Consider the following 20,235-nt stretch of genomic DNA (forward strand, 5'->3'; position numbering starts at 1 on the left):
AAGAGGAAAATGGTTACGAATATGGGAAATCATTTTGTCGCGTTTCTTCCAATTTCAGAAATATTTTCCAATACGAATATCAAATAAATGGCTTTGACGATCCGATGACCGATGATTTGAATTTACGGTTTTACAGATTCGGAAGCACTTTAGTATGGACCTTTCCTGACCCTCAAATCACCAACGATTTTAATCTAGGGCATACCATACCATTCGAATCGCTGGCTTTTTCAGAATCGATTCTATCAGATGAAATTTCTCCTTTTGGGCATACAAGAATAATACGCCCTATTGAAATAATACTTGGACACACTAATCAGATCCCAGCCTGTATGCTTGGCCACACTCGACCATTTTGAGTAGGTAGGACTGGTGTTTGCAGTTTATTCTGGATTCCTGGAATTTACTGGACGGACTGTGTTTAGTCTCTGGGTAGTCAAAAAACGCTTTTGTAGACATTGCTGCTTGAATTATTAGAACTAATATTAGCAATGTCAGATGTTAAACGTATTTTTATTTTTCGTGCTCACGAATTGTGACATTTGCATTGATCTTCCCAAAAAAATATGTTATTACATATTTCTACGATTCAAATTCGGATAAAATTACATCAAAACGGCGAATTTGAGGTATGTATTGTTATATTTCTAATGATATTGCAGCAATCGAACATTTGTTGATTCAATCAATTCAAAATCGCCTGGTCAACTGTTGATTTGACGGCAACTTTTAGCCAATGAAACAAAATATAACATAAAAATTGCATTAGAACTTCCTTCTCACAATTATTATAGTCATGAGAAACGTGACAGATGATATTGTAGAAGCAGAAACTGAAAGGCCCCTAGAGCACTTGAAAAACACAATAGACAAGGTCATCGATTAAATCGTTGTAAAAACTCATCTTATATACACCAGCTGCGCGTATTGACTACATTGGCTCACCAGTGACGCTCGAATAAGAAAGGTTTAACAGGTATAATAGAGTTCGAAGTGAAAATAATTGAGGAACAAAAGTTCCTTAATTTTTTTTTCAAAAGAAAGCTTAGGTAATTTATTTCTGGGATAGAAAATCCCAAGTTCAAAGTTTAAGTTGATAAATAATTTGTTTCATAGAGCATCTTTAAAATTTCTGAAAATTTTGGAAATTGTGTAAACAGTTTGTCAGTTTACCATTATTAGTTGGGTTTTCCACAACGTTTCATGATAAATTTATAGCACGACTCAGTCGACTTAATTTCACGTATTTCAGGGATTTTTTTTCAATAATTGACTTCGTTTATGTTATTAGTTGGTCGCTTTCATCATGTTCATATCAAATCATTTTTTTGAAAGTATTATTTACATAACACTTATCATACTAAAGTTAAAAGGTGTATAGTGAGGCAAACTGAGGTCTGCTCTTATATTCCTGGACCTTCGATTATTCTGAGAGAATTTTCTAGATAATATAAACACATTGACCTATAATGATTTACTTTTATAAATTGTTATTTGGATGGAGAGTTGTCTCATTGACACTCATACCACATCTTCCTATATCTATATCTGTTCAGACAAGGAAATGTCAATAGATGTAAGTTCAAATTCGACAGCCAATCATATGCAAAACAAGTTTCTTTAACGTGCCGAGTTCCATTAAATAATGCACATAAGATAAGAATTTTCCGGGTTCATAATTTGAACTGTTTATCACGACTTATTATTGCATACATTATAATCAGTGTTTGAATGTCAACCAAAAGGTAAGGAATATATATCTAGTAAAGCATAAGAAATAAGTGAATTATTCATTTTACACCTTTAAAGTCAATCAGAATATCATAATGATCATACCCTGTAAAGTACAGTGAAATCTGTCTAAACCGAACCTATTCGGGACTCACGATTTTGTTCGGGTTTGGCCTATGTTCGGTTTTATCAGGTTCACAACACATACAATTTGATATGACGGTTCTTAAAAAAATATGTTTATTTTATACGGGTTTTCGTTTTATCCAGAATTCGGTTTAGCCAGGTCTCACTGTATTTTATAAAAGCTGAGAAAAACATTGCTGTACTATACATTTGTGTTTCAACACACAATCGACATGACACTAATCTGATCTTACACTATACCGAATATGTCTTGTTTCCTATTATGAACTTTGACGGAATTAAGATTCGCTTGAGTGGTTATCTATGCGTAGCGTACATGTTCTGTATCGACATATCAAGTTTCCCTTTGTTTTGAGTTCATATTCTACCTTTTTTTTTATCTTGCTTTGTCTTTTTAAATATGATTGATAAGTTTTCAACATTCGATATCCATATCATATTAATTTGCTATATATAGGTTATTCGATTATAGTCAAATCTGTACATTCGTCAGCAGAAAGTGAGATCAACAGTCAATTGAAATTCAAAATGCAAAGATATTACTTGGACGAGAGACGGGTGACCTGATAAGACGGATTTTCGTTAAAAAAGAGGGGCGAAAGATACCAGAGGGTGAAAGGGACCGTCAAACCCATAGACTGTAAATAACCCGACAACTAAAAGATGAGACACTAATAGCAGTATTGACTGTTTATATATTAGAAATAAGTAATATGGAACAGATATATATTGTAATCCAAATTATTTTGACGGATACTTTATTTCGCGTTTCACCCTTTCCACTTCACGGTTATTTAATATCGTTTTTCCTAATTTATTTGATGTAGTTCGATAAGGAAGATCCATGTTTTACATATTTGCGACGATTTCTATTCGCGTAATTTTTCTACTCGCTAAAATAAGTTGCTTTTCCAGTTACCTATTCAGCAAAGTAATATCATATGGATATCGAATGTTGAAAAGACAAAGCAAAATAAAACTTACTGTTATTTTAAAAAACATCACACGTTCAAGGATGTTTGTTTGTCTTGTTTTGGATTTTTTGTCAGATTTTCGAAAACCTCTGGTTTTATCCATTTGAATGCCTTAAAAAATTTTGCCCATGGACCCCCATTTTTCTTTTTATTAATCTTTTAATTATAAGCCATTTGTAAAAATCTCATAAAATCTTAATCATTTTTTAATAATTTTTGAGAACTTTAACTGGTCAATGATAAAGCTTTGAAAAGTGAAGAGAGAACATTTTCCCGCCAAAACTACAATGGGTCATATCTCGAAAACAACTACGTTGACCCTTATATTTTATTTGCTCTTTTGATTCCTCATTTATTTCCCTATAAATATATACTAGTGTTAAGGAAAGTTATTTATCTCGAAACTGAGCAGCGAACTTCCTTAATTAAAAGAATAAAAAATGTATCGATAAGATGGAAGATTTGAGAAGCTAAACATATGATACTATATTGTTATAGAAATACATAATGAGGTTATTCATTATTACAGTAAGACTTTTCCTGGAGAAAATTGAATTGAATTAAGAAATACTTGAGCACAGTATGTCTATTTGTTACCTTCATTGTCACTGGTTTTATATTTGCGTTATATATAGTGGTGAACAGATTCGAGGAAATTGGAATCAATCAAGCTCTCTATTCGTCGGTATTGACATGATTGAATAATGAACGCTAATTGTTAACAAATGTAGATTTATTTGTTGGACTAAGTTTACGTCCAGGAATTTGTCTTGCTATCATACATCACATAGATGATCATAGACGGAACAACTTGGTTTAGAAATGATTCGAGCCAATTTTTGCTGGGTTCTAAACTATTATCTGCCCTTTGTGTTAATATTGCTAGTCTTTATATGTTTTATGTTTGTCATTTGATTGAAACTTCGCGTATTGTTATGATTTAATTGATTTAGTAAAACATGTAAGATCATCCCTGATGAGTTCTGCGCAGATACAATGCGCGTCTATCGAATTAATTTCTAAGCCTGATATCTTGAACATGGTGTCGTCGTTTATTGATGTGGTTCACCTGTGTTTCTCGTTTCTTATTTTTGTAAATATATTATATCGTTGGTTTTCCCGTTTGAATGGTTTATATGAGTCATTTTAGGGGCCCTTTATAGCTTACTGTTCGGTGTGAGAAGAGACTCCGTGTTGAAGGCCGTAATTAAACCTATAATTGTTTTTCTTTAATAAATTAGGACTTGGACTTGACACTCATACCACATTTTCTATTTCAACAACATCGGAAAAATATCACTGGTGTGTGAACTGTCGAGGGTATTACTTATGTTATTTCAACTGATCGGGCGGAGCTTACGTTTTAATTTGCATAAAGACAGTCTATTTGAAGATGTGTGTGATAAGGGTGAATTCCGTTTTAATCATTATTGATTTCTTATCACCTATCAGTGCCACCAAATGGGTATACAAATGACCTGAGAGTACATTGTGTATGATATGGGATGAATAACTGGCACTTCATTGACGAGTTTATTCCAAATCACCTGTCTATAAATGGATTTGTCTTAAATAAGCGAAACGGATAAACTCCGCCCACTCAAGTGAAATAAATCAAGTAATACCAACACCCCAGTAGTAAATATGTGATGATTATTATACTTAAATTTCTGTGTGATGTCACGTTGGAAGTTGTGCCCCTTTAGTCTTTGAACTATGGTGTTGTTTAACGTTTTATCATGATTTATTCGGCTTAAATTGAAATTGTAATTCAATCATAAGGTATGACTGTCAAAATTCAAAATAACAAAAAAAAATGAAGTTCATACTTTAAAATAACGTGATATTCGGGTTGTTCACTGTGAACTCCGTTTTTTAAATGTTATTTCTACATAGACAATTTTTTTTTATTAAAACAGTCTTGCCTTATACATCCGAAACAATTACATCAAAAAGGCATAAAACTAAACATATAAAAAACTTTAACTACTGCTATACTTTTTCTTCTATTTAACATTAATAGGATTTCTGCATGCAAATCTAAAGGACAATTAAATATCATTTACTCGTGAGAATGCACATGTGTTAAGCGAGCAATACTGTCCATATATAGCGTTTATACAGTGATAAGGGAGAGATCGTGAACTGAGCAGTCATAATGGTTTCGTTTAATCATAGCAGGAAATACACAGTCTAATTTATTTTTGAATATTACTATATCCATTTTGTTTTTATATTCATGTATACACGTTAAATAACTAATTATAGTCTACTAACATGTGCAAATGTTCATGAAATATAGATGTACACTTTATCGATGTTATCCGAGGTTATTTATATTTCACAATTCTTTTCACCTTGTTGATAATGTGTTAATTTGAATTATCCATAAGGAATTGAATGCTATCTATTTCAGTAATTCTATATGAGAACTATTTTGAAAAAATCGGGAATGCTTCATATAGTTATCATAGTCATTTTATTATCAGTTGGATATGCTAAAAGGTGAGTTTTTTTGTAAGTGTCTATACTTGTTTTATAATCCTTTCGGTATTGGGTTTTTAAAAGCTTCTTGTTTATTTTGTAAAACGTTTGAAATGTTTTTGTTGTTTCCAAAAAATTAACAAGAATTATTCGTAAGGTCTATGATATTACTAACCAATTGGAAAACATTTTTGACATATAAAAATCGATTGTTGAATGTTTAACGTCAAGCGTTACGTACACAACTCAAAATTGATAGTATCAACCGGCACCCGATTCATAGTTAATTGTTGCTAACTTCAAGGGTGACACATTCTATGATCCAAGGCAAATTTAACGACAATAGCCACACATTCATGAATGATGCATGCCTAATGTCAAATAGCACACATTTCATGACTGATGGTTTTCCTTAAAATCAAATGTCACACATTATATTGTAATATCATATAAATTGATATTGACCGCCGTGTATATATTATTAAAATATTGTACATTTATTTGTGATCTCATCTTTGGTTACATTACTACATGATTAGTATCAAGAAGAGCACAGTCATAAAAAATAACTACAATATTAATAAGATTGGTGATAAAAAGTGATACATTAACTATTTGTTTTATGGTAAACTTAAATAAAGGCAACAGTAGTATACCGCTGTTCAAAACTCATAAATCCATGGACAAAAAACAAAATCGGGATAACAAACTAAAACCGAGGGAAACGCATTAAATATAAGAGGAGAACAACGACATAACACTAAAATGTAACACATATAGACAAAATCCCACGAGAATAACAAATATAACATATATATATAACATCAAAACCAAATACATGAATTTGGGATAGACAAGTACCGTGACACGTCTTATCGCAATGTGAATTTACACTCACAAATAAGAGAAAACAAACGACACAACGTTATAATGTAATACACACAGAAACGAACTATAATATAACAATGACCATATTCCTGACTTGGTACAGGGCATTTTTAAAGGAAAAAATGGTGGGTTGAACCTGGTTTTGTGGCATGCCAAACCTCGCACTTTTATGGCCATGTGAAATATAACATCAAAATGACAACACAGGACTACAATATAAGTAAATTGGAGAACACAATAGACAAAGAATCACACGAACAACAGCCAACAAAAGGCAACAAGTTCAAAATTTTAATACGCCAGAAGTGTATTTTGTCCACACAAGACCTATGTGTGACGCACAGATACAAAAGTTAGAAAGCCGAAACGAGTACAAAGTTGAACAGCATCGAGGACCAAAAGATCAAAAAGGTTGTGCCAAAAACGGCAAGGGTTTTCCGTTAAGTTACCAGAAAATCCCTATAATTTAGAGTAATTTATACTTTTGCAAACAGTAAATTTAATAAAATGAATATTCAAAAGATGTACATGGTAAAGCTGAAGTATCAACTAATTACAGGAAACAACTGAAATACATTTACATAACCAGACATTTGAAACACAAAAGTAGACACATCCGAATACGTTTAAACCTTACATATTCTGCTCTTACATATCATGTATATATGATTAATTTACTCCTATTTGTATTCTAAGCTCATACCTTATCCTAGCACCAAGACAAGTACAACCGGGAGTAAACTTTGATATTAGCGTTACTATATTGAATGCTTCCAGTGATGTCACTGTTAAAGCTAAATTGGTCACTACTATAAATAGTTCATTTATCAGTCAGACATTAGGAACATTTAAAAGAGGTAATTAATAATGAAGGTCATTGACTACATTTTTACACAGAATTTCTGTATACTAATAAACTTGATTGAGGGCTGTACGGTGATCTATAAATTATTGTTAGTTTCTGTGTCATTTGGTCTCTTGTGGAAAGTTGTCTCATTGGCAATAATACCACATCTTCTTGTTATATTCCCTGTAACTTATAGAAAAGCATTTTGACCTCTTGTTTTGAATTCTTTCAAACATATTGATACTTGTTTTAAGCATGACATCTGTATAAAGTATGGTTCTCGTTGAATAAAGGAATCATAAGTATACCGCTGTTCAACAGTCATAAATCGATTTAACTGAAACAAATCTGGGTCACAAACCAAAACCGAGGGAAACAAATTAACTATTAAAGGAAAGCAACGGAACAACAATAAACATAGTAAACACTAAACTGCTACAATAACAAACGCAAATATACATAGATATTTGTTAGTTTATCATACTTCTATTTATTGAAATGTCATTAACAAAACTGTGAACTGTATGGTACTTTTCAAGTATTTGTTTAATTCATTTCATATCTTTATTACAATAGGTTGTTGACTTCATTGGGCCATTCCAGTAAATATCTGACAGGTGGGGATGGATGGGGATTTTTTTTTGTACGTATCAAAAAAAAATCATGAAAAACTTTCTATTACATCTAAAAAATGAAGATCTATCAGATGTAGAGTTTCTGTTCATATTGGGTGGATGGACTTTCAAGGGAAAAAATGATCTGACCTATCAGAATTTTTTACTGCAAGGATTGTACCCATCAGAATTTTAAATACAATACCAGATAATGCATGTTACGAAACTGTTAACATTCCAAAGCACCCCTAAGATCAAACATAGGCATTTTTGTAACCCCTAAGATGTACTTATTAAATCCTACTTGGTAAATCCTACTTTGTAAAGAATCACTCTGATTCAAACAAAAAATTCTCTGAAACCGATATTATCAAGATGCTTGATTTCTTGATTGACAACATATTTGTTACGTTCGGAGGACGTGTTTTTCAACAGACTGTCGGCATACCAATGGGAACAAACTGTGCCCCTCTACTTGCTGACTTGTTTCTTTATTATTATGAGGCTGACTTCATGCAGGAACTTCTTAGGAAAAAAGATAAGAAGTTAGCAATATCCTTTAACTCTACTTTCCGCTATATAGATGACGTTCTTTCACTAAACAATTCAAAATTTGGTGACTATGTGGAACGCATCTATCCCATCGAATTGGAGATAAAGGATACTACAGATACAGTTAAGTCAGCTTCATATCTTGACTTACATCTAGAAATTGACAATGAGGGTCGGTTGAAGACAAAACTTTACGACAAAAGAGATGATTTCAGCTTTCCAATTGTGAACTTTCCATTTCTAAGTAGCAACATGCAGCAGCACCTGCATACGGGGTATATATCTCTCAATTGATACGATATTCCCGTGCTTGCATTTCCTATCATGATTTTCTTGATAGAGGGTTACTGCTCACAAGGAAGCTATTAAATCAAGAGTTCCAAATGGTGAAGTTGAAATCATCCCTTCGTAAATTTTACGGACGCCATCACGAGTTGGTTGACCGTTATGGAATAACCATTTCACAAATGATATCGGATATGTTCCTCACGTCGTAACTACAATCCCCTTCCCTTTCATGAATTTGACCTACCGAATTAGACTATTTACCGGATTTGTAATCACATAAGCAACACGACGGGTGCCGCATGTGGAGCAGGATCTGCTTACCCTTCCGGAGCACCTGAGATCACCCCTAGTTTTTGGTGGGGTTCGTGTTGTTTATTCTTTAGTTTTCTATGTTGTGTCATGTGTACTATTGTTTTTCTGTTTGTCTTTTTCATTTTTAGCCATGGCGTTGTCAGTTTGTTTTAGATTTATGAGTTTGACTGTCCCTTTGGTATCTTTCGTCCCTCTTTTATATATATGTACTGATGCAAGACCCTCAGAAGTTTTTTGCGTATAAGTGTACGTGTCAGATGAAAAACCCCTAAGATGTATAAATTTAACACCCTTCATAAAGGACCATCCATCCCCCTTTAGCAGATATCAACTGGAATGGGCCATTATGTTACATCAAGATGGGAAAATGCAAAACAAATTAAAAAAAATGAATTTCGGGAGAACTCAATTATTTGACATTTCAGTTATAACATCAGGATTCATGTTTTTCAGGGTCTACGAACCAATTAAGTCTACATGTAAGAATTATTTACGATCATTTAAACGATATCAATTATCAGAGATCCATTTCATAAAGCTCATATTAATATTGTACAGTTATAAAAATTCGGAAAAAGAAAACGACTCTCAGACACAAAACGTCAAAACCACATGTTTGGATAAGGATTTTATCAGCTTTGACTAAGAGTTTGGAATTTTCTATGTAATTACTTTTTGCCACTTATTAAAGCTAATTTTGTGCATAGAATATGCAAAAGCTCAATATACAAAGTGTCAAATTTAATCCACCTATCTTTATACGTTACTGTGAAAAGTTTAAACATATGTCTTGTCATTGATTCAGCTTTCTACGTTCTTTTACGTCAATATAGTAGTGGGTTTATTTACGGGTACGACAAATACCTCCCTTCATCCAGAGCACTTCGATCCAAAAGAAATGTTGTTTTTGTCGTATTAGTACAGAAATAATTCATGGGTGCTTGAATTTATACTGATATTGCCACGGGTTTGCCCTCTTTGCCGATATTTTCCACTTACCATCGCTCATGGTAAAATATTTAGCATAATGGGCCAACCCGTGGTAACATAGGTAAAATGCAAGGCCCTATAAATTTTGTCTATCGCTCTTGATAAATTGTATATATATGTCATTGAATAGGCCTGACGCATGAATGTATTTTTTTAATAAGGCAAAATATGTGCTCAATGAAATTTGCTATCTGATAAAAAGTAACTGCAAAAACTCTTATAATAATTCAAACAACTGTGTTAAATTTGTTGTTATTATGGCCGCCATCTTGTTTACATTTGTAACGAAAGAAGTTCGGTCAACATCTTCTATCGACAAATAACCAAAGCAAGATCAAATACCGTAAGTCCTCTCTACTAATCATATCAATGTATTCCGTAATATGCAAATCCTATAATAATTATTGTATGCTATCATTCTAGGTACCAGATTTTTTGGAACAAGCTTGTAAGCTTATTATAACAGGAACTGGAGGCTTGTCTTTCAAGGAAGAGACATATATATCATACCGTGCTAGAACTGTATCTTTTATCCAAACTGATAAGGGAATATACAAAGCAGGACAAACAAGTACGTACATATAGGGGTAATTCATTTACATTATGGGACCCAGTACCTAAATGTTTGGTTTCGATTGAAGGATAAGGAAACAGTTTATGGTTATAGCTAAGATTATAGTTAAATTTTAGGTCTAGGGCTAGTGGAAAAGTCAAGTGTAGATTCGTTTTAGCTTGGGACGCTTGTAGACCATTTGATCTGAATATCTCTAATACGACTGAACAATACATTAATTAGTCATGTTCTTTTTTTTATCCTGTAATCGACAAATTATTGTAAAAATACGTGTTACAAATGTATTCAGATAAATATTTGCTAAACAACACAAAGGTAATTATAATTACTGATAACTTGACAGTTGATTAGTCGTTTCAGATTCTTACGCTTTCTGGGTAATATTTTTAAAAGCGTACACCAAAACGTTGTGATTGGCCATGGTTTAAAACGTTCCGTCAATAGAAATTTAACCAATGACGAATCGTTATTTTCATTTTGGTGTACAAACAATGAGACTACCCATAGTTCTTTAGATTCTGAACGGTCGAATTGTCGAATTCTCATCATAAGTGATTCAGCAATTACGATGTCTATAACAAACTTTAGACCAAAAATAGATAAACACATTATGCTTCATTTTGGGAAAATATAAGTTACATTAATACTCTCTTGCAAATCCCGTTTTTGTCTTAAAACATAAGTCCTATTCTGATAAACAAAAATCAATCAATAACGGTATACTGTTTAATTATATTGTTAAAATAAAGGAAAAGTAGTTGACCAGTTTAATAATCATAAGTCGAATAAGCGGAATAAATGCGGGTCATCAACAAAAACTAAGGGAAACGTATTTAATATATGAGAAAAATAACAGTACAACAAAATTTCTAATCTGCTTCAAAAATTTATCAAAGCTACCAGGATTATAATTTAGACATGAGTTTCGTCTACATAAGACTCATCAGTGACGCTCATATCAAATTTTCTATAAAGCCAATTAAGTACAAAGTTGGAGAGCTTTGAAAACAAAAACAAAAACAGACGCCACATACATAGAAACGGATTATTTTATATCAACTTCCATATTCCTGACTTGGTACAGGATATTTTAAGAAAAAACAATGGTGGGTTGATTTACTAGTGGTTTTAGCGATCAAATGTTACGTGTATAATTCTTTATTTCATTACAGTTAACTTTCGAGTATTTGCCTTATACACCGATCTCAAGGTGTATTATGGTCCTTTCAATATATTTATGCATGTAAGTTTTGTAAGATTTAACTCTACTAGTCATGATGTCATCTTTGTTGAAAAGTACTTTATCTTTCATAATATAACGGTATGCAATAAATTATTTGACTGCAATTTAATAACACACACAACGCAGTACATCTACTTGTGCAAAATAAATGAATAATATATTTCTTAATCTCCCTGTTGCACTCGTTATGCCCCACCTACGATAGTAGAGGGGCATTATGTTTTCTGGTCTGTGCGTCCGTTCGTTCGTCCGTCCGTCCGTCCGTCCGTCTGTCCCGCTTCAGGATAAAGTTTTTGGTCGAGGTAGTTTTTGATGAAGTTGAAGTCCAATCAACTTCAAACTTGGTACACATGTTCCCTATGATATGATCTTTCTAATTTTAATGCCAAATTAGAGATTTTACTCCAATTTCACGGTCCACTGAACATAGAAAATAATAGTGCGAGTGGGGCATTCGTGTACTGAGGACACATTCTCGTTTAATGTATGAGTTGGTAATTTAACTGGTTATCAGACTTTTTCAAAGGCTACAATTCGTTGGAAGTCTGTTTCACCTATGCAATCCAATTATAATTATAGGTTCTATAACTTGCTTACGGGAGACGATCCAATAATATCTAAAACATGGTATGGCTTTAAGAATATTTGCACAAACAAAATGTCTTGAAAAAAAGAACTCACAAAAGCACACAAGTTACATACATCAAATCCAAACGACTGTCAACAAAAGTGACGAACAACTCAAACAGGACATTAAAATAAGGCCATTGATATAAGGTTATCTGGATGATGGTCAGTTTTTGAGGCACTGGTTGAGCTTTTCGTATTGTGCAAGTTCAAATATCATGATAAGTCGTTGATATCATTACCGAAAAACGGTAGCTGATATTGTTGCTACGACAAATGAAACATATACAGTGGATTATCATTGGATACCAAGTTGTGTGGATTTCGTGAGTGAATCTAAAAGTGACAAAACAATTCTTGTCTATTTTGATTCACGTATTTTAGATATGTATAGTTATCAAAGGTACTAGGCTTATACTTTGATACACCAGACGCACGTTTCGTCTACATAAGACTCATCAGTGCCGCTCCGATCAAAAAAGTTAAAAAGACAAACAAGTAAAAATTTGAAGATAATTGAGGATCCAAAATTACCCAAAAAGTTTGGCCAAATACAGCTAAGGTAATCTATGCCTGGGATAAAAAAATCCTTAGTTTTTCGAATAAATTGTACTTTTACAAACAGTTAATTTATAAAAAAAGAAATGAACATATAATTGATATTAACAATCACAGATTTAAACATGTTTCCTTAGGATCCCAAAGGAAATTTGATAAAACAGTGGCGAAATGTCAGCCATAATAGTGGAGTTTATACAGGTTCCATGGTGATGACGGATAATCCTGTACTCGGTGACTGGACAATTAAAGCCACATCACACGTATGTTTGCTTATGTTAATAAGCTCCCTTTCCGGAGCACACGAGATGACCCCTTGTCTTGGTGGGGTTCGTGTAGCTTATTCTTTAGTCTATGTTGTGGCCTGTGTACTATTGTTTTTTTGTTTGTCTTTTTCATTTTTAGCCATGGCGTTGTCAGTTTATTTTAGATCTATGAGTTTGACTGTCCCTCTGGTATATTTCGTCCTTTTTAATGTGTTATATATTTACCTATATGCTGTGTACTTAAAAGATATAAAATTAATCTGGTAATACATTGCTGCTTCTTCAATTCTAAATTATTTCTCGGTTTGCAATTGCAATTTTGGAATTGTATTCAGGTTTTATATATTTACATACATGCTGTGTACTTACAAGATATAAGATGAATGTTTTTAAAAAAATGATGCTTCGTCAATTCTGAATTATTTTATGGTAGACACTCACATTTTAAAAACGTATTCTTAATAATTGATAGGGAGTATCTTCAAACAGGACAGTTACAGTTGACCAATATGGTAAGACATTTCATAGAATATATCTGTAGGACTCTAAAGAGCGATGGTACTTTAAAGTCTGATGGTCATGCTAAAGTACGATGGTGTCTCACGCTAAAGTACGATGGTTATTTGTTTGCTAAAGTACGATGGTATAGCAAGCTAATGGAACAATAGGGTAATGTTTAAGGGCTAGAACATTAAAGTACATAGATGTTAAAAGCAAGTCTTTTTGCAAAAGCTCAAGGGCGGATTCAGCCATTTTTAAAGGGGGTCCCAAACCCAGGACAAAGGGGGGGGGGGTTCCAACTATATGTTCCCATTAAAATGCATTGATCGTCCAAAAAAAGGGGTTCCAACCCCCGGAATCCTCCCCCTGGATCCTCCACTAAAGCTAGTATGTTAAGGTATAACATATGACGTGATAGGCTTTATGATTTACCGGTAAGCTAAATTGTATCTAGAGGTTTGACCACGTAATAAACGTAAATAATGTAATATTTTAAACTTTAATTTAAGTGCGGGAAACGGAGGTGTTTGCCAGGCTTAACCCTTTTTCGTAGCGAGTACTAATACATGTTATAATTTCCTAAAATGAACAAACTAATGTTTTAGTCCAAATTTATAATTTACGCTTATAAAAATGTGCCTTTATAATCGACGTACATGTAACTTTTCAATAAGCGGGGAATAGTATATGTTCCTAATAAAAGCGACAATATTTTAACGGGAACCGCAAAATAAACTGCAATAAAAACAATGCTTTTAATGTATTCGTTCGCTTTCAATAACTGCAAGATACAGGATATGACTAAATCGTATCTAAATAGTGAAATGGTCGACTACAGGATACAAATGTCCTTTTCCCTACATAAAACAAACACATTTGCTTCAGACGACAAATCTCGTTAATTAAGTCATTGAATACTGGTTTATTTAAAAGTTGTTAATTAATACTTGTAAAAAATCTGCCGGATCGTTCAGTTTTAGTTTGTATAAACGAATGTCATTCTACGTCATAATCCAACTACGTTTCTAACGTCTATACTTTCGCGGACCATCGCAGTTTAGCTTATGGAGTCATCGCACTTTAGCGTATACCATCGCACTTTAGCGTCACCGTCGTACCTTAGCGTCCGCATCGCACTTTAGAGTCCTACATATCTAATAAGAATAAACAGATTTTTAATGATTTTAAATGAAACAACTTTCCGCCAGAAAGCTTAGAATGTTTTTGGAAGCAGCACTAGACGGCCAACAATAAATTTATGTAAAATCGTAAGACTTTCGAACGTTTTTCGCTCAATTGCATGAGAAATGATTCATTCATTACTTCATTTAAGCTGCACTTGACAGCCAACAATTAATTGATAAATATTTCTTTCTTTTCTTTTTGTCTGTTCATACACCTTATCATGTTTCTAAAACATTAACTGTTTGAAAGAGAAAATAATAAACTATATTCGACGGATATACATGTGATACAAAGCTGTTAGGACAATTTGCAGTATTTCAATCGCAGTAAAATTTCATGTACAAGTAGTAATACAAGCCGAAAAGCAGAGAATAGTTTCACGTTGTGGCTGTTTGTACCCATTATAAACATCATTACGAAAACAAACAAATCCGAATGTAGAAGTTATCCCGACAAAACATAAAACGGAAAATGACCAAAAATATCGTCTTAAAAGAATCACATAAAACAATGTACAGTACTGTACAATCTCAAGTCCCCATTTAAGACAAAATTAATGGGTTTACATCAGGTGCACCGAAAGATAAGTGAACCTTAGTATATATTCATGTATGGCACTTCTTGTGTTAATAATGCCTTATGAAGTGAACTTGTGGTATTTATTAAAATTGAGTCTTCTAATACAACTTTATTATTTTTATAATTTTGTAGTTTTGCCAAAATTTGAAGTGACAGTCCATCTTCCTTCCTACGTCTTAACTAATGCTTCTCAAGTCCAGGGAATTGTCGAGGCAAAGTATGCTATTTAAATCACTGATGAAAAATGTTCACCTATTTTCGTGAGCAATTTTTTTTAGAGACTTTTGCGTGGAGAAAAAAAAACCGCGAAAATAAATTGTCATGAATATGTATAACTCGGATCTTTCCTTATTGAACCACACCAAGTAAATTTAAAAATCCTGAAATTACATAACCACCAACAGAACTAGAAGGATTCAAACGCGTAATGAATTATCCGTAAAAAATAAGTGGGTTAATAGAATAAAATTAACGGTACCAATTTTACTTGCACCAGATGCGCATTTCGACAATACATGTCTCTTGAGTGATGCTCGTGGCCAAAATATTTGCAATCCAAAGTATATATAAAAGATGAAGAGCTATAATCCAAAAGATCCAAAAAGTATAGCCAAATCCGTGAAAAGAATCAGAGCTTTGCATGAGGGAGATACATTCCTTAATTTATAATAATTTCTAATATTTTGTAACAGCAAATTTTAATAACACAATAAATCCGTATTTTCATGCCAGTACCGAAGTACTGGCTACTGGGCTGGTGATACCCTCGGGGACTAATAGTCCACCAGCAGAGGCATCGACCCAGTGGTAGTAATAAAATTTACGGTACCAATTTTTCTTGCGCCAGATGCGCATTTCGACAATACATGTCTCTTCAGTGATGCTCGTGGTCAAAATATTTGCAATCCAAAGTATATATAAAAGATGAAGAGCTATAATCCAAAAGATCCAAAAAGTATAGCCAAATCCGTGAAAAGAATCAGAGCTTTGCATGAGGGAGATACATTCCTTAATTTATAATAATTTCTAATATTTTGTAACAGCAAATTTTAATAACACAAAAAATCCGTATTTTCATGCCAGTACCGAAGTACTGGCTACTGGACTGGTGATACCCTCGGGGACTAATAGTCCACCACCACTGGCATCGACCCAGTGGTAGTAATAAAACTAACGGTACCAATTTTTCTTGCACCAGATGCGCATTTAGACAATACATGTCTCTTCAGTGATGCTCGTGGCCAAAATATTTGCAATCCAAAGTATATATAAAAGATGAAGAGCTATAATCCAAAAGATCCAAAAAGTATAGCCAAATCCGTGAAAAGAATCAGAGCTATGCATGAGGGAGATACATTCCTTAATCTATAATAATTTCTAATATTTTGTAACAGCAAATTTTAATAACACAATAAATCCGTATTTTCATGCCAGTACCGAAGTACTGGCTACTGGGCTGGTGATACCCTCGGGGACTAATAGTCCACCAGCAGAGGCATCGACCCAGTGGTAGTAATAAAATTAACGGTACCAATTTTTCTTGCACCAGATGTGCATTTCGACAATACATGTCTCTTCAGTTGATGCTCGTGGCCAAAATATTTGCAATCCAAAGTATATATAAAAGATGAAGAGCTATAATCCAAAAGATCCAAAAAGTATAGCCAAATCCGTGAAAAGAATCAGAGCTTTGCATGAGGGAGATACATTCCTTAATTTATAATAATTTTTAATATTTTGTAACAGCAAATTTTAATAACACAAAAAATCCGTATTTTCATGCCAGTACCGAAGTACTGGCTACTGGGCTGGTGATACCCTCGGGGACTAATAGTCCACCAGCAGAGGCATCGACCCAGTGGTAGTAATAAAATTAACGGTACCAATTTTTCTTGCACCAGATGCGCATTTCGACAATACATGTCTCTTCAGTGATGCTCGTGGCCAAAATATTTGCAATCCAAAGTATATATAAAAGATGAAAAGCTATAATCCAAAAGATCCAAAAAGTATAGCCAAATCCGTGAAAAGAATCAGAGCTTTGCATGAGGGAGATACATTCCTTAATTTCTAATAATTTCTAATATTTTGTAACAGCAAATTTTAATAACACAATAAATCCGTATTTTCATGCCAGTACCGAAGTACTGGCTACTGGGCTGGTGATACCCTCGGGGACTAATAGTCCACCAGCAGAGGCATCGACCCAGTGGTAGTAATAAAATTAACGGTACCAATTTTTCTTGCACCAGATGCGCATTTCCACAATACATGTCTCTTCAGTGATGCTCGTGGCCAAAATATTTGCAATCCAAAGTATATATAAAAGATGAAAAGCTATAATCCAAAAGATCCAAAAAGTATAGCCAAATCCGTGAAAAGAATCAGAGCTTTGCATGAGGGAGATACATTCCTTAATTTCTAATAATTTCTAATATTTTGTAACAGCAAATTTTAATAACACAATAAATCCGTATTTTCATGCCAGTACCGAAGTACTGGCTACTGGGCTGGTGATACCCCCGGGGACTAATTGCTGCAGCAGAGGCATCGACCCAGTGGTAGTAATAAAATTAACGGTACCAATTTTTCTTGCACCAGATGCGCATTTCGACAATACATAAGAAACTGCATTCTTAACAATTGTTGGTGTAATATTTAAAAACTGACGTATTGTGCATTGTTATAAAATGAACAAATCTGTATAATATGACTAATTTCAGTATTCATGTATATCATGTATTATCATATCATAGAGGTTCTACATAAAATGCAATACAAATTTAAAGGCAATGACTTATTTTTCTAGGAATCAGAGATTGAAAAATATAACATGGAAAAAACATATTAGCAACCATTTTACAATCCTTACTTTCGTTTTAATAAAGGTAATGGCATTGTGTTAATTTTTTTCCAGATATAGCTATGGAAAACCAGTTAATGGTAACGTCGAGATAGATGCCAACCTACGTTATTCCTACAGCTCATGGAATTATCATGGATCTAAAGCAATTATTAGATTACATAATATAACAATAGGGGTATGTTTTCTCCAATATCAAGTGCTGCTGTAAAATACCTGTCAATGTAAATGTTGGTAATAATAAAGATTGTATTACCAATAACACTTATTATGAGTGTTCTTTATAAGCAACAGTATCTTTAAACTACTCCCCTTAATACAGTCCAATACTAAAATTTGAAATATATATCAAATCTTGCAGACATGTGCAACTATTTTTCTATTTTTTGTTTTGGTAAAACATATAAACCATAACTGTATATATAAATCGGAATTAATTGTTGTTAGCTAAACTCTTTTTGTCAATCGGATGAGTTAAGCCTTTTACATCTGATTTTTATAGCTCGTTCTAATGTTGTACTTTAATACCACTGTCCCAGGTAAGAGGGAGGGTTTGGATCCCGCGAACATGTCTAACCCCGCCACATTATGTATGCATGTGCCGGTCCCAAGTCAGGATCCTGTAATTAAGTGGTTGTCGATTGTTTATGTGTTACAGATTTGTTTTTCATTCATATTTATTTTATAGAAATAAGGCTGTTAGTTTTCTCGTTTTAATTGTTTTACATTGTCATTTCAGGGCCTTTATAGCTGACTATGCGGCATGGGCTTTGCTCATTGTTGAAGGCCGTACGGTTACCCATCTTGTTAAGATCTTTGTCTCTTATAGAGAGTTGTCTCATTGGCAATCATACCACATCTTCTTTTTGTATTCGTTGGCAAAAGTATTTCACGCAATCCATGAACAGTTAGATTTTCAATGCATTTGGAACATACAATATACGAGAACTAGCAACGTTTTTTTTTTACTCGGAACGTTATATACTAATATATGTTAGAATTTGTTGCAGTGGTGATTATTAGGAGTGGTGCAAATTAAAAGTTTGTTTTACAAATTTAGACTGTTTGAAGTTTCGTTAATTGATTGTATATTTTTTTGGAAAAAGTATGCACTTCCCCTTTTGAATTTATCTTGGAATATTTTTGATTTACTTTTTTAAACGATTTTAATGTCTAACATTTCAATTTTTTTGTGTTCTAATAAAGTATAGTTTGAACATCAATAGGACGAAATAATAAAAAAAAACCAATTGGGTTGTTTCTATCTTCGTTTGTTGTTCTGTTGTGGATATCCATTCCACTACTTTTATATTATAAGTTATATATTTATTTCCGTGATTCGCATGCAGTCAATCAAGACCAATTCAGTCTATGTTCAGACTGTAGAGTTTACAATAACTTACTGAATTCTATGAACAGCTACTACTGAATTGAGTTGAATTGACTTCAAGGGAAATGATCTTTTTAAAGTTTTAAAATTGACTGAAAGACGAAAAATAACTGAATAATTAATTGTTCGGATATTTCAGAAAATGCTAGAATCAAAATTATCGTTTAAGACTAACATCAATTCACTACTTCGTGTATCATGTATCATATAATATTAAGATTTATTTTAGTCGGATGGAAAGGCGAGGTTTGTTATACCAATGGCCATCATAAGAACCAAGTTTGGGATACCAACTGGACAGTTCTTGGTTGTTAAAGCCAATGTAACCGAGACTCTCACTGATATTACTTTATCCGGTTCCGAAGAAGTTACATTTAGTGACCAGGCCAAACAAATACTTTTCCTACCAAATACAAAAACAACATTTAAACCAGGTCTTCCATATAAAGTACACGTAAGTATTTATTTATTATAATTCAGCAATAGCGCTGCTAATATATAAATAGAATACATATACTTGAGTTGGTATCTGTGATATATTTTTTTTTAATTTATAAATCGGCATAGAAAGTTTAAAAAACCAACCATAACGGCAAATTGAATGATACTACATTTCCAAATG

At 33.2% G+C, this 20,235-nt stretch overlaps 2 protein-coding genes across 4 annotated transcripts in view; both read left to right on the plus strand.

The window, feature by feature from the left end:
- Nucleotides 1-20,235, plus strand: part of LOC143052378 (CD109 antigen-like) — a 160,107-nt gene that overhangs the window by 79,436 nt on the left and 60,436 nt on the right. The gene's annotated exons all lie outside the window — the stretch shown is intronic.
- LOC143051987 (CD109 antigen-like) overlaps nucleotides 1,710-20,235 on the plus strand; it is a 65,582-nt gene continuing 47,056 nt past the window's right edge. Inside the window, exons 1-11 of the mRNA XM_076224957.1 lie at nucleotides 1,710-1,745; nucleotides 5,269-5,357; nucleotides 6,921-7,081; nucleotides 9,291-9,316; nucleotides 10,251-10,398; nucleotides 11,574-11,644; nucleotides 12,967-13,092; nucleotides 13,568-13,607; nucleotides 15,493-15,577; nucleotides 18,278-18,401; nucleotides 19,843-20,067. Of these exons, the coding sequence (XP_076081072.1) occupies nucleotides 5,278-5,357; nucleotides 6,921-7,081; nucleotides 9,291-9,316; nucleotides 10,251-10,398; nucleotides 11,574-11,644; nucleotides 12,967-13,092; nucleotides 13,568-13,607; nucleotides 15,493-15,577; nucleotides 18,278-18,401; nucleotides 19,843-20,067 (1,086 nt within the window). The 5' untranslated portion in view covers nucleotides 1,710-1,745; nucleotides 5,269-5,277. The remainder of the gene's footprint in view (nucleotides 1,746-5,268; nucleotides 5,358-6,920; nucleotides 7,082-9,290; nucleotides 9,317-10,250; nucleotides 10,399-11,573; nucleotides 11,645-12,966; nucleotides 13,093-13,567; nucleotides 13,608-15,492; nucleotides 15,578-18,277; nucleotides 18,402-19,842; nucleotides 20,068-20,235) is intronic.

Source organism: Mytilus galloprovincialis, chromosome 11, assembly GCF_965363235.1.
Source record: "Mytilus galloprovincialis chromosome 11, xbMytGall1.hap1.1, whole genome shotgun sequence".
Lineage (NCBI taxonomy): Eukaryota > Metazoa > Mollusca > Bivalvia > Mytilida > Mytilidae > Mytilus > Mytilus galloprovincialis.